At 44.8% G+C, this 14,972-nt stretch overlaps 1 protein-coding gene across 1 annotated transcript in view; it reads right to left on the bottom strand.

Annotated features, from left to right (window-relative positions):
* The window catches only part of hhipl1 (HHIP-like 1), an 85,053-nt gene that overhangs the window by 30,381 nt on the left and 39,700 nt on the right, over nt 1-14,972 (bottom strand). Inside the window, exons 2-4 of the mRNA XM_072568039.1 lie at nt 13,349-13,995; nt 6,525-6,668; nt 2,438-2,766 (exon numbers count right to left, since the gene is read on the bottom strand). Coding sequence (XP_072424140.1) covers nt 2,438-2,766; nt 6,525-6,668; nt 13,349-13,995 — 1,120 coding nt within the window. The remainder of the gene's footprint in view (nt 1-2,437; nt 2,767-6,524; nt 6,669-13,348; nt 13,996-14,972) is intronic.

Here is a 14,972-nt window from a genome sequence, read left to right as displayed (position 1 = left end):
CACTCTTCTCTCCTTCAAATTGTCTGTAAAATTCAACCAAGTTATGGGAGCAAGAAAAATGAGGACCCAGTGTCAGTCAGCATCAATTAGAAGAGTAAGGAGTACAATTTTGTCATTTAAAGAAAAAACATTCAGACAGATCCATGGGTGGGATAGAGATGGAAGGAAATGGGACTAGACTAATTGTGAAAAGTGAGCGGCATTGACAAGTTGGGCTGAAGGGCCTGTCTCCATGCTGTAATCCTCTATGACTGTATGAGAATTGAAAGGCAGCCTGATGGTGGTTTGGAATTGATTCTGACTCTACTACAACAGAGATGTTAGCTGATTGATGAGCAACCGGTAATTGGTTAAAAGGTCTTTTCTATTTTTAAGGCTGAAAACAATACAAGGGCAGGTGATAGGGTTAGTAAAATATATTAAAAAGGGAAATAAATAAGTCAGCCTTTGTGATCATCCGACAGGTTTGAGATCCTTCCTGCTTGTTTGGCTGACAGTAAGGTCTGAAGGGTGGTTGAACTAACGGACAATTGCGGCATGATACAAGTGAAGGAAATACAAAGGAAGGTGTTGGTGATAGGTGATATGTAGACACAGTTCTGTGCCATCAAGAGCGTGAATCCAGTGTTGTATCACCAGTGTCAGGTTTCATGACATCTGCTGTAGACTCAGGGACAGCGTGGCGGTTCAGTGGTTAACACTACGGCCTCACAGAGGCAGGGACCTAGGTTCAATTCCACTGAACTCCACACTGTCTGTGTGGAGTTTGAGCATTCTCCCCGTGTCTGCGTGGGTTTGCTTTGGTTTCCTCCCACAGTCCAAAGATGTGCAGGTTAGGGTGGATTGCCTATGCTGAATTATCCATAATGTGCAGGCTAAGTGGGTTAGCCGTGGGAAATGTGGGGTTACAGGGACAGAGTAGGGGAGTGGATCTGGGTGGGATGCTCTTTGGAGGGCTCGTGTAGACTCAGAGATCTGAATGGTCTGTTTCCTCATGGGGTACATGGGGCCTCCTTTTTCAAATTTATATTAATGACTCAGATGATGCGAATGGTAGCACAAAGATAGCACAAATATATTGTGAAGAGAACACAAGGGGGTTGCTGATGGACATAGAATGGTTGAGTGAGTGGATAATGATCTGAGAGTATAATAAGGGGAAATGTGCCATGGTTCACTTTGCCATGAAGAATGAAAAAAGCAGAGTATTCCTTCCATGGAGAAGGACTCCAGAATTCCGAGGTGCAGAGGGATCGAGGTGTTCTTGTGTATGAGTTAGTATGCAGTTGAAATATCCAGGACTCTTAAGGGGCTCGACAGGGCAAATACTGAGAGGGATGTTTCCCCTCATGGGAGAGATAGGGCCAGAGTGCACAGTCTCAGAATAAAGGGGCACCAATTTAAGACTGAGATGAGGAGGAATTTTATCTCTCTGAGGTTTGAGAGTCTTTGGAACTCCTTACCACAGAGAGCTGTGGGGACAGAGTCCTTGTGTATATTAAAGGCTGAGAGACAGGGAGAGATTCTTGATCAGTCGGCGAATCAAGGGAAAGGGCAGGGAAGTGGAGTGAGGAGTGTTGGATCAGTGAACAGTGATCCTATTGAACAGTGGAGGAGCCAAATGGCCTGCTCCTGTTCCCGTTTCTCACGGTCTTCAGTACAGAAAGTAATTAAATAATTTTTTCCATGCAACACCTTGGCTCCTAGTTCTATATTAAAGGCTCTAAAGTATCCTGTGCTTATCCTCAGAACCCAAGACTCTTAATAAATAATCTTCGAGGAGAAAGTGAGGACCGCAGATGCTGGAGATCAGAGCTGAAAATGTGTTGCTGGAAAAGCGCAGCAGGTCAGGCAGCATCCGAGGAGCCTTCAGGCAGCATCCTGAAGAAGGGCTGATGCCCGAAACATCGATTCTCCTGTTCCTTGGATGCTGCCTGACCTGCTGCACTTTTCCAGCAACACATTTTCAGCTCTTAATAAATAATGGCAAATTATGACAGCTTCATTATTTACTGTGTGATTATTTTGACAAAGTTGCTACATTAAATTGTCTGATAAATCTCTCAAGTTCCAGGGTGAAGAAGTTGGAAAGGAGAAAATAAGCAGAGAGAATGCTGGAGCAACTTAACAGGTCCAGCAGCATCGTTGGAGAGAGAGAGAGTTTTGGAATAAATTGTCAGCAAAGGGCTGAATAAATAGAATAAAATGGAGGGAGTTTTCAAGTGGTGAAATGCTGGAAACAGAAAGCAGAGTCAGGAGAAAGAATAGTTCAAGTTATAGATTCCAGAACGTTTGAAACAACTGAAGGACATGGAGCTAACAGTTGAAATGGAACACAAAGATTTCGATGAAGGCAGTGGCTGAGGGAACTGCCTTAAGATTTATTGATGCCACAAACAATTATTTTAGATGAGCATTAAAAAAAATAGTTTCTCACTCAGGGAGGAATTTCCACAGAGCTTCTTGTCATAGCATGAAAATCCCTCTCTTGCTTTCCAACCATAGTTCCTCCCTTTCTCAACGATATCAATTTCCTCGAATTTGTTCTGTCCAACATCCCCACAGAAGATTCTTCCATTTCCCTCTTTCGTTTGAGGGTCACCCCGATCTACAGAGCATCGCCACATATTCCGCACTCCGTAGGCATAAACCTCTGGCCGGGCATCTGGGTCCTGGATGAAGGGATTGTCCGGGGGAATCTTATAAAGGGGACCACGATTATTATTGTTGATATCTATCCGGAGTACTTTACCCAGTAAAGCTGACCTAGAGGGGCACGAAGACACAGGAAAATTACATTGCAATGCCGACAAACAACATCTGAAATATTTACTGGACGGCTCATCTGGGATTGGCAAAGTGAACCTCTTATTTATTTGCGTCTGCCTTCATCCTAATTCATTGAAATGGAAAACGACATTCTGCAACTATCACCGCATTGTTCAGCAAGAAAGGAAAATCTGAAAGAAAAGCCAACCCATTGGTATACGATCCTGAGGGAACTTGACCAGGTGGACATAGACAGGATGTTTACCCTTGTGGAAGGATCTAGAAACAGGGGTCAGAGTTTAAAAATAAGGGCCTTCCCATCTCAACCAGGGATGAGAAAACAATGTTTCTCTGAGGGTTGCAAATCTTTGGAATTCCCTTCCTCAAAACTAGAATTTTTAAATAACTTTAAGGCAAATTTGGATGGATTTTTGTTTACCAAGTGGATAAAAGATGGTTGATGAAAGATATACAGAACTGTAGAGTTGAGGTTAAAAGCAGGTCAGCATTGATTTTATTGAATGGCTGAGCAGGCTTGAATGAAATCTGCCAATGTTCAAGGAGGGAAAGAGGCAAAGGAACAGGTAACTATAGGTCCATGAGTCTAACATCTGGCGTTGGAAAAGAATTGGAATGAATTTGGTTTCAGTTATTAATCTGTGGGATGTTGGGTGTTGCTGGCTGGCCCCAATATTTATCGCCTGTCCCTAGTTGCCCTTGAGAAGGTGAGGGTAAGCAGCCATCTTGAACCACTGCAGTCCATGTGTTCTGGGTTGACCCACAATGCCCTGAGGGAGGGAATTGAACGCTGTGCAGTCATCGGCATGTCTGATCCTACAACTCTCACCAGCGGCGTGTTTGCCCCTGATACCCACTGATTCCAGCTTTGCCAGGGCTCCTTGATGCCACACTCAGTTAAATGCAGCCTCGATGTCAAGGGCAGTCCCTCTCCCCTCCCCTCTGGAACTCAGCTCTTTTGTCCATGTTTGACCCAAGGCTGTAATGAGGTCAGGAGCTGAGTGGCCCTGGGGGAACCCAAACTGGGTGTCACTGAGCAGGTTATTGCTGAGCAGGTGCTGCTTGATAGCACGGTTGGTGACCCCTTCCATCACTTTACTGATGATCGAGAGTAGACTGATGGGGCAGTAATTGGCCAGGTTGGGTTTCTCCTGCTTTTTGTGTATAGGGCATACCTGGGCAATTTTCCACATTGTTGGGTAGATGCCAGTTTTGTAACTATACTGGAAGAGTTTGGCTAGGGGAACGACAAGTTCTGGAGCGCACGCCTTCAGTACTATTGCCGGAATGTTATCAGGCCTGTGGCACTATGCAATGCCTCCAACCACATTTTAATCTCATGATATGAATCAAATTTGCTGTAGACTAGAAGCTGTGATGCTGGGGACCACTGGAGGAGGCCAAGATGGATCATCCACTCAGTACTTCTGGTGGAAGATTGTTGCAAATGTTTCAGCCTTATCTTATGGAATGATGTGTTGGGCTCTTCCATCATTGAGAATGGGGATATTTGGGGATCCACGTCCTCCAATTTTTAATTATCCACCACCATTCATGACTGGATGTGGCAGGACTGCAGAGCTTAGATCGGATCTGTTGGTTGTGGGGTCACTTAGCTCTGCCTGTCACTTACTTCTTAAGCTGCTGAGTACGCAAGTAGTCCTGATTGGGTGGCTTCATCAGGTTGTTGTCTCATCTTCAGGTATACCTGGTACTGCTCCTGACATGCCCTCCTGCACTCTCCATTGATTCTGGATTAGTGGTGCTGGAAGAGCACAGCAGTTCAGACAGCATCCGAGGAACAGCTCCTTGGATGCTGCCTGAACTGCTGTGCTCTTCCAGCACCACCAATCCAGAATCTGGTTTCCAGCATCTGCAGTCATTGTTTTTACCTCACCATTGACTCCCTGGCTTGATGGTAATGGTTGAGTGGGGGATATGCCGGACCATAAGGTTAAAAATTGTGCTGGAGTACAGTTCTGCTGCTGTTGATGGCCCACAGTGCCTCATGGATGCCCAGTCTTGAGTTGCTAGATTGCTGTGAAGTCTGTCCCATTTAGCACAGTGACAATGCCACACAACATGAAGGGTATTCTCAATGTGAATGTGGGACTTTGTCTCCACAAGGACAGTGCAGTGGTCATTCTTACTGATACTGTCATGGACAGATGCATCTGCAGCTGGCAGATTGCTAAGGATGAGGTCAGGTATGTTTTTCCCTCTCGTTGGTTACCCCTCCACCTGCCGCAGACACAGTCTCGCAGTTATGCCCTTTAGGATCTGACTAGCTTTATCTGTAGTATTGTTGCCAAGCCACTCTTGTTGGGGGTCATTGAAATCCCCCACCCACAGTACATTTTGTGCTCTTGCCATCCTCAGTGCTTCTTCCAAGTACTGCTCAACATGGAGGAGTACTGACCCACCAGCCGAGGGACAATGGTACGTGGTAATCAGCAGGAGGGTTCCTTTCCCATGTTTAACCTGAAGCTATGAGACTTCATGAGGTTTGGAGTCAATGCTGAGGACTCCCAGGGCAACTCTGTCCTGAATCTTAAGGAAGTTGTTGAAAATCTCACACAACACCAGGTTATAGTCCAACAAGTTTATTTGGAAGTACTAGCTTTCAAAGTGCTTCTTCTTCATCAGGTAGCTAGCTTAGCAAACTGTCAAAGGGGCAGCGCTCCGAAAGCTAGTGCTTCCAAATTCACCTGTTGGACTATAACCTGGTGTGGTGTGATATTTATCATAGGTGGAAGGTCAGATTGTGAGAGAGAGGTACAAACAGTTTACAGAGAGGTAAGTGGGCAAAACATTGCCAAATGGAGGACAATGTGGGAAAGTGTGAAAAGAGCAGAATATTATTTAAATGAAGAAAAACTGCAAAAAGCTGCAACTTGTGTACATAACAGAAAGCTAGCACACAGACGCAGCAGTCAATGTGGAAGGCTAATGGAATGTTGGCCTTTATTTCAAGGGGTTTGGAGTATATATGAGTAGGGAACTCTTACTGTAACTGAACAAGGGGCTGGTGAGACCATATCTGGAGCACTGTGAGCAGGTTTGGTCCCCTTATTTCAAAAAGATATCATTTCAATGGAGGTAAGGGAGGGTTCACTAGGATGGTACCTGGGAAGGAGGGATTGTCTTACCAGCAAAGAGCAAACAGGTTAGGACTCTGCTCCTTGGAGTTTAGGAGGTTGAGAGGTGATCTCAATGAAATTTATGGGGTTCTTCAAAGGCCTGACAGGGTCAATGCTGAGAGGGAGATTCTAGGACCAGAGGGCACACTCTCAGGATAAAGGGGTGCCAGTTTAAGACTGAGATGAGGAGGAATTTCATCCCTCAGAGGGTTGTGAATGTTTGGAACTCCTTGTCACAGAGAGCTGTGGAGACAGACTCCTTGTGTATAGTTAAGGCTGAGAGAGAGAGAGAGATTCTTGACCAGTCGGGGAGTCAAGGGTCACGGAGAAAAGGCAGGAACATGGATGTGAGGAATGTTGGCTCAGCCATGATCCTATTGGATGGTGGAGCACGCTCAAGGGGCTGAATGGCCTCCTCCTGTTCCTTATGGCCTTGTGCCTGACTGGCCCATTCTTGCTTGTTGTTTCACAATCTCTTCCCCCACCCCCAGTTCTGCAGTTCTTCCACTGTTCACTGTCAATGCTTTATTGAACAACCCTTTGACATGAACCATTTCAGAAAATTATCAGCCAAAGTCTAATGAAATAATACTTTACTTGTTTAGCGCATTTCCATATTTCCCAAATGGATCCCCGGCCATTCCACCATCTCCAGTGAAAATGTAGAGGTAGCCATCATTGCCAAAAAGGAGTTGTCCTCCATTATGGTTCGATGCTGGTTCGTCCACTTCCAAAATGATCCTGTAAAGTTAGGATATTTGGTGAAAGTTGGCAGTGACTCAGAAAAAAAAATCATCTCTTTGAAAACAAAGGTAAACCTTTGATTGGTTTTCTTTGAGAGCATGGGACCATGCGCTGGGTTTTGGAAAACTGTATAAGTTGACAGAAGAATACCTAAATCACTATCTGATCTGGGAGAGAGAGGTGTCTCGAGCCTTTGGAAGGTGAGGGCGGAGGAGTTAAGAGGTCACATATGGCAATTACATTAGTAGCATCTGGAGGTGATTGAGGGGCGTTACTGAGGGAAGGGTCCCTTCAGAAAGGAGACAGACTAAACTTGGTTGTCACTTCAAGCAGGAGGTATCATCTTCAGAGGATGGTAAGGTGGAAGGAGAGGACAAGAGGAACCTCGTCGTAATTGTGGGTGGGAGGGGAAGGAGTGGCAGCAGGATTGCAGGGAAATAAGATGGTCAAAGCCCTTGAGTCGTGGTTGGGGAATCAGTTTTGATTGAGGAAAAAAAGAAGACATAAGAAATAGGTGCTGGAGTAAGCTATACAGAATTGTGCTGTCATTAAATACAAGCATGGCTAATCTTTGGCTGTAACTCAATTTTCTTGGCAAAAGTGAGGACTGCAGATGCTGGAAACCAGAGTTTAGATCAGAGTGGTGCTGGAAAAGCACAGCAGGTCAGGCAGCATCTGAGAAGCAGGAAAATTGACGTTTCCGGCAAAAGCCCTTCGTCAGCCCTTCCTGCTCCTCGGATGCTGCCTGACCGGCTGTGCTTTTCCAGCACCACTCCATTTTCTTGTCCAGTCCTCAATTTGCTGTGGGACCAAAAGTCAGTGTCTCTCAGTTTTAAATATATTAATGGTGGAGCTCCCACAGCCGTCAGGGAGAGAGTGTTTTGTTCTTTGGATAGGGAAAATTCTCCTCGTCTTAGTCCTGAAGAATTATTCCGTTATCCTGACACTCTTCCCGATGTTCCAGATTGTCCAGTGGCAGGAAAATAACCTCTCTGTATCAATCCTGTCCAGCTCCTTGGAAACTTGTGTGTTTCAATGAGATTGTCTTTCATTCTTCTCCAGAAAATGGAACACCAATTCACACGGCATTCATTCTAGGAAGTTTCTTCACCCAGTGAACAGTCCAGTAAAACCTCACTGTAGTCCCGTTTATGGAAATATATCTGATTGTCCTTATATCTGATTGTCAAATGCACACAGTGTTCCAGATATGGTCTGGCCAATGTCCTGGGCTATTGTAGCAAGACCTTTTTCCTCTTGTACTCCAATCCCCTTGGAATAAAGGCTCTAGATTCCGAATTGTTTGCTGAGCTGCTTGTTAACTTTCTGCATTCCATGTACCACAATGCCCAAGCTCAACTGAACATCAACATTTACAAGATCTACACCTTCTGAATATATTCAGCTCTTCTTGTCTTCTTAACAAGTTGAGTAATCTTCCACTTCCATTCTTTTATTTACAAACCGAAAAAGCTGCGGGTGCTGTAAATCAGAAGTAAAAAACAGAAATTGCTGGAAATTCTCAGCAGGTCATAGAGTTGTAGAGTCATAGAGATGTACAGCACAGAAGCAGACCCTTCCATCCAACTTGTCCATGCTGACCAGATATCCCAACCCAAACTAGTCTCACCTGACAGCACCCACCTCATATCCCTCCAAACACTTCCGAGCCTCCACCACTTCCTCTGGCAGCTCATTCCATACACATACCACCGGCTGTGTGAAAGAGTTGCCCCTTAGGTCTCTTTTATATCTTTCCCTTCTCACCCTAAACCTATGCCCTCTAGTTCTGGACTCCCCCATCTCAGGGAAAAGACCTTATCTATTTACCCAATCCATGCCTCTCATGATTTATAAACCTCTATAAGGTCACCCCTCAGCCTCCAATGCTCCAGGGAAAACAGCCCCAGCCTGTTCAACATCTCCCTATATCTCAAATCCTCCAACCCGACAACATCCTTGTAAATCTTTTCTGAACCCTTTCAAGTTTCACAACATCTTTCCAATAGGAAAGTCTGGCTGCATCTGTGGAGAGAAATCAGAGCTGACATTTGGGGCCCACTGATTTCTCTCCACAGATGCTGCCAGACCTGCCGAGCCTTTTCAGCAATTTCTGTTTTTATGCCTAGTCAGTTAATCTGTCTAAATCTCTCTGTCTGTTTCTCAGAGTTTGTTATCCAACCTGGATTTGTATCATCAGCATGATTGTACGCATTCCTCTCTGACACTTTATCCAAGCCATTAATAAGATTGTCAATAACTGAGGTCCTAGCATTGCTCCTTACAGCACACCGCAGCTGTCAACTTGAAACGACACATTTATCTAAACTCTTTGCTTCCTGTCCTGTAATCGATTCTCCATCGTTACATCTGTGATATATTACACTAATTCAAGGAGGCCTTGTTTTGAGTATTAACCTTTCATCGCACCTTATTGAATGCCTTTTATAACTAACTGGTTCCTCTTTATCCAATATGCTACTTACATTGTCAAAAAACACTAGTATCTTTCATAGAATCCCTACAGTGTGGAAACAGTCCATTCGGCATAACAAGTTCACACCAGCTCTTCGAAAAGTATCCCACCCAGACTCACCCCCTCTACCTTATCCCTGTAACCCCACATTTCCCATAGCTAATCCACCTAGCCTTCACACCCTAGACACTATGGGGCAATTTAGCATGGGCAACTCACTTAACTTGCGCACATCCTCGGACTGTGGGAGGAAACCAAAGCACCCAGAGGAAACCCACGCAAACATGGGGAGAATGTGCAAACTCCACACAGACCGTTGCCCGAGGCGGGAATCAAACCCGGGTCCCAGATGCTGTGAGGCAGATGTAATTTGTTAAAACATGATTTTCGTCTTGTAAAACCATGCTGACTTTGATCAGACTAAAATTCATTAAATGCATTCGAGTAGATTCCAATAATAATGGATTCCAGCATTTCCCTAAGATGGCTGATGTTTCTTTATTCCCTCTCTCCCTCCTTTCTTCAATAATAGGATTACATTGGCTAACTTCAAATATCCTGAGACCATTCCTGAATCCAAAGCATTGTGGAAAATCTAGTGCATCCCTATCTGTGTAGGCCCGACTCTCAGAAGCATTGAATATAGACCATCAGCCCCTAGGAATGTAAGAGTCTACTCTCTGTAAACCTCTCTAATATTTCTTCTCTACAGACCTTGCTTACTTTAATTTCCTTACTCTTTTAAATAACTTGATTTCCCTCTGGAATGCAACTTGTGTCTTTTAACCCGAAGAGCAGTATAATTTCTTTTATCAATGTCTGCACCATTTCTCATTTCTGATCATGATTCTTCCTCTTCCCGCTTCGAAGGAGCCAAGGTTGACTTTAGCTACTCTCCTTCTTATATATACTGGCCCATTACAACCTGTTTCAGTCTACAACAAAGTAGTTCACAGTGTGGAGATCACATGATTCCCCAAAGAAATACATTTTCATGTAAATCCTTGTTTTGCTAGTTATAAATTAGAGAAATTAGGCCTAAACTAACTAATTCAGTCTGGATGTAATGCAATTCTATTTTTCAAACTCCAACATTCACAAACAAAACAGAAAGTGCTGGAAAAACTCAGCAGGTCTGACAACAGCTGTGGAGAGAAAGCAGAGTCAACATTTCAGGTGCAGTGATCCTGGTTCAGAAGGATCTGTTTTGGAAGAGTGTCACTGGAGCCAAATTGTTATTTCTGCTTTCTCTCCATAAGATGCTGCCAGACCTGTTAAGTTTTTCCTTCACTTTCTATTTTCGTTTCTGATTTCCAGCATCCACAGTTCTTGTTTTTTTTAACCCAATATTTATAATGTCTGCAGTGAAGTTTTTAGAGCTGAGGGTACTAGCTATCCCTGTGGTTGGCAAGGTGATGACTATGCTAAGCTTTTATGTAACTGTGTACTGGTGATTGTGTAGTATCAAGCCTCTGGTGACTGTCTGTGTGGAGTTTGCCCGTTCTTCCTGTGCTCGCATTGGTTTCCTCCGGGTGCTCTGGTTTCCTCTCACAGTCCCAAAGATGTGCAGGTCAGGTGAATTGACCATGATAAATTGCCCATAGTGTTCAGCGATGTGTAGGTTAGGTACATTAGTTAGAGATAAATGGGTCTAGGTGGGTTACTCTATTGGAGGATCAGTGTGGACTCATTGGAACGGAGGGCCTGTTTCCAATCTGTAGGGATTCGAAGATTCTAAGATCTCACAACCCTCATCCCAAAACTATACCAAGGGCCGTACTTGTGTAACTTGTGTCAGATCACACTGCTTTGTCTGATTTTCCTGGGGTGAGGACAGAGTCAACAGTGGGCAGTGGGCTGTGCCAATGTAGCAGGTAACCACAGGCACAGAGTTTCATAGACACAGTTCACGATGAGAGATCTGCCTTCATTAACAGAAAAGGATTACACTTCTTCCATGTCCAAGTACTCTGTGATCAGTGATGCCACATCTTAGAATTCTGCAGCAGCTATTCTAGGAGCTGCCATGGTAACTATATCCTTGAGAAGTCTCTTGTTTCAAGGACCAAATACCTTATAAGGATACGGGGAATGGGGGGGATGTTGTAGTGTGACTCAGACAGAGTGTGTGGATAATCTCCACAACTGGAGCAAGCAAGGAGAGGGTGTGATGGACTCTGAAGAGCTGGGGGAACAGCAGTGCAGGAGGAAGACTATGGCATGGAGCAGGGGAAAACATCGTAGAAGCCCTACAGTGTGAAAGCAGGCCATTTGGCCTACAGAATCCATATTGACCTTCTGTAATGTATCCCACCTAGCCCTGGACTGTGGGAGGAAACCGGAGCATCCGGAGGAAACCCACGCAGACACGGGGAGAATGTGCAAACTCCACATAGGCAGTCGCCCGAGGCTGAAATCAAAGCAGGTCCCTGGCGCTGTGAAGCAGCAGTGCTAACCACTGAGCCGCCATGTTGCCATGCACTTCATGATAGAGCACGGAGGCAATAGGGGAAATAAGCCAGGCAGGGTTAAATTGACCAAAAGGACTGCGGGTGCAACACTTTGGATTCTGACCTCCAGTTCTAAGGAAGGGTCACCGAACCCGAAACATTAACTCTGATTTCTCTTCACAGATGCTGCCAGACCTGCTGAGCAATCCCAGAAGTCTCTGTTTTGGTTTGTTCAGCACTTAGTTGACAATGGTTTCCACTAGAATGAGCTGGGAGCAATGATTCCTAATTGATGGTACTTTTGTTGATGTTTGAAAGGCAAGCAGTGTCTTCCAGTTCTGAGAAGCAAACACAGCTTTGGTTCCAAACTTTCCCTCTGGCTTTTCCTCTCCCTGAATAACAGTGAAGGTTTTCAGCTATTTCAAGGCTTTTGAAGGATTCCTGGGAGATTCTGTTGGTGGTTTCAGCTTCCACTTTTGGTCAGAGGGAAGATACCACAAGCTGAGTGCCATAGCGACAGGTTGCAAGGCTGCGCGTCTTTGTGGAGATGAGTGAGAAAGCTCACTAGACCTCACAGAGAAGAACCCTCCATGAGACGCACCAAAATTAACACTGACATGATTTCTCGAAAATGCAACCCCTTAAGAATAGACACAATGAGTTTCTATAAAGGCTTTAAAAAGAAAAGAAGCAGCAAAGTAATCTTCGGTCTAATTGAAAGTGAGAATGGGGAATTAATAGCAGCAAATAAGGAAATAGCAGATTAATCGAACAAGTCCTCATCACTGTTCACTCTAGAGGATTTAAACAATAGTTCACAGACGTGGGTGTTGCTGGCTGGGCCTGGCATTTATTGCCCGTCCCTAGTTGCCCCCCTTGAGAAGGTGGGAGTGAGCTGCCTTCTTGAACCACTGCAGTCCATGTGCTGTGGGTGAACCCACAATGTCCCTTAGGGAGGGAATTCCAGGATTTTTACCCAGTGACGGTGTGGAATGGCAAGGGGCTTGGAGAGGAACTAGCAGAGGGTGGTGTTCCCACATACCTGCTGCCCTTGTCCTTCTGGATGGAAGTGCTTGTGGGTTTGGAAGGTGCTCTCTGAGGATCTTTGGTGAATTTCTGCAGCGACATCTTATTGATGGTACACCCTGCTGCTACTGAGTGGAGGGCGCAGTGTTTGTGGATGTGGCACCAATCAAGCGGCTGTTTTGCCAGTGATGCCCACATCCCACAAATAAAAAATGCGATTGAATAGTGGAGCAGGCCCGACGGGCTGAATGGTCTGCTTTATTTAATCAAAGCCTTAGCTCGAAAGAAACATGTGACTATCAGACAGCTGAGAGACTTCCAGTCCTCTCGTTAAAACGGACAGCCAATGGGCAAGTTGTCCATGTACTGTCCACTTTAAAAGGCTGGTGTCGGGTGTTCACAACACACCAACAGAAATTTGTTTCCTTGTTACCATTCATTTTGGTTGGCCATCAAGAGGCAGAAAGCTTAGAGTTTGATTGGGTGATGGGGGGGGGGGGGGGAGGAGAATGGAGTGGTGGAGTCAACAAAACCTAAAGAAGTCAGAGAATAACTGTCATTATTGCAAGATTTTCAGCCACACTCTTATTGAGCAGAACAGGAGGAAAGCAATAATCCGGATTTTACACATTTCTACTAATTGAGGGGAAGGTGGTTTGGATTAGTTGAAGAACTTTTTTTCCCATTTTGGTCTGGAAAGATTGAAAATCATGATTTGCACCTACCTCTCGGAACTATGATCCAACATATTCATATCATGGGAAGAAATTCTAAACTCACTGATTCTAATCTTCTCTTCGAGATTCACTTCAACAGAGTAATATACGTAGACCTTTCCAGTGTGTTTGAATTTTGGGTGAAATGCCAGGCCCAGAAATCCTCGCTCATCCCCTTCCCAGGGTGAAGTGAGGACTGCCTCAGTAATGTTCAAAAATGGTCTCTCAACCCTGGCCCGGTTGGGCAGATATGCCCAGACCATGCCAATCTGTTCAGCAATAAAAAAACGATGGGTTCCGTCATTGGCATGTACCATAGCAACAGGATTGCGTAGACCGTTTGCTGTCTCCTCCAGACATAGCTGGAGACAGCCATCAGGATCAGCCACAACTGCCCCAAGATTTCTCGTCAGATTGCTGTTCGATAAGACACGAGGGAAGCAATAATCCAGGTCTTGCAGTTGTAAGATGTCACAGAATTGCTTTCTGTTGGATACAGTTTCCAGAAGCTCTCCTTCTTTCACTAAGGCGCGCACAGTTGTCTTGCATTTACTCCAGAATTCAACACAATATTCATCACAAAGACCTGGCAGCTGTCTGACTGGGGTAGTTGGATCCTCCGCATCGTACAAGTGAGCAGCGTACGGAGAGCATTCCTGCAAAGGGAACAGATTGCAGTCAAATAAATACTGCGTCAACAATACTAAACGACAACCATCGATATGTTTCATGTAAGTAATCCCCACAGTTTGCACAGACAAGACTGCTAAGAGCAAATGGGAAAGATGTTAGGAAATGTGACAATGGTCAAAGATATATGTCATGAAGAGGATGGGACATGGACATCAATGGCTAGAACCAACATTTATTGCTTAGCTCTAATTACCCAGAGGGCAGTTAAGTACCAACACATTGCTGTGGGTCTGGAGTCACATGTAGACCAGTTAAGGATGGCAGTTTCCTTCCCTAAAGGACATTAGTAAATCAGGTGGGCTTTTTTGATGATAGTTACATGGTCACCATTAGGCTAGCTTCTCATTCCAGACTTTTTAAAAAAAATTCAGATTTTACCATTTACTGTGGAAGGCGTTCAAAGTCGTGTACCCAGAAGATTAACCCGGGGCTCAGGGTTGCTGTGACTAAGCTAACATCTCCCAGTGAATGTTTGAAACAGAGGGAAGCAGAGGAAAATTATTGCTGAAGGACTTGCAATCAAATCCTACGATTAGGAGAACGTAGCACCCTGTGTGAAGAATAGGTGGCTCCCCCCTCGTGGTATAGCATCGACGATTACGCAGAAGTACAGTTGAGTGAGCCTGTGGAGGGATTTGAAATGTAAGCAAAGATTTTGAGTTCCATGCACTGGGAAATCGGAAGTTAAAAGAGGTGGATCAGACAACAGGTGCCTGAAACATAGAGTAGGCCACAATATCAGTAACAGAGATTCGAACAAGTCAGAAGTGAAGCAGAATGGTATGTCGATGAGATTGTGTACAGTGAGTTACGTACAGTACAATCTGGGACAGTAGCAGGATTTTACAATAAGCCTCATGAGAGGCAAACAGCTCTGGCCATTATAAAACCAGAATTACAGAACAGTGCGAAGGTTTTAGGAATACTTCTGTTCCCAACA

Source organism: Chiloscyllium punctatum, chromosome 4 (assembly GCF_047496795.1).
Source record: "Chiloscyllium punctatum isolate Juve2018m chromosome 4, sChiPun1.3, whole genome shotgun sequence".
NCBI classification, from domain to species: domain Eukaryota; kingdom Metazoa; phylum Chordata; class Chondrichthyes; order Orectolobiformes; family Hemiscylliidae; genus Chiloscyllium; species Chiloscyllium punctatum.
This window is presented reverse-complemented; position numbering and strand designations above follow the sequence as displayed.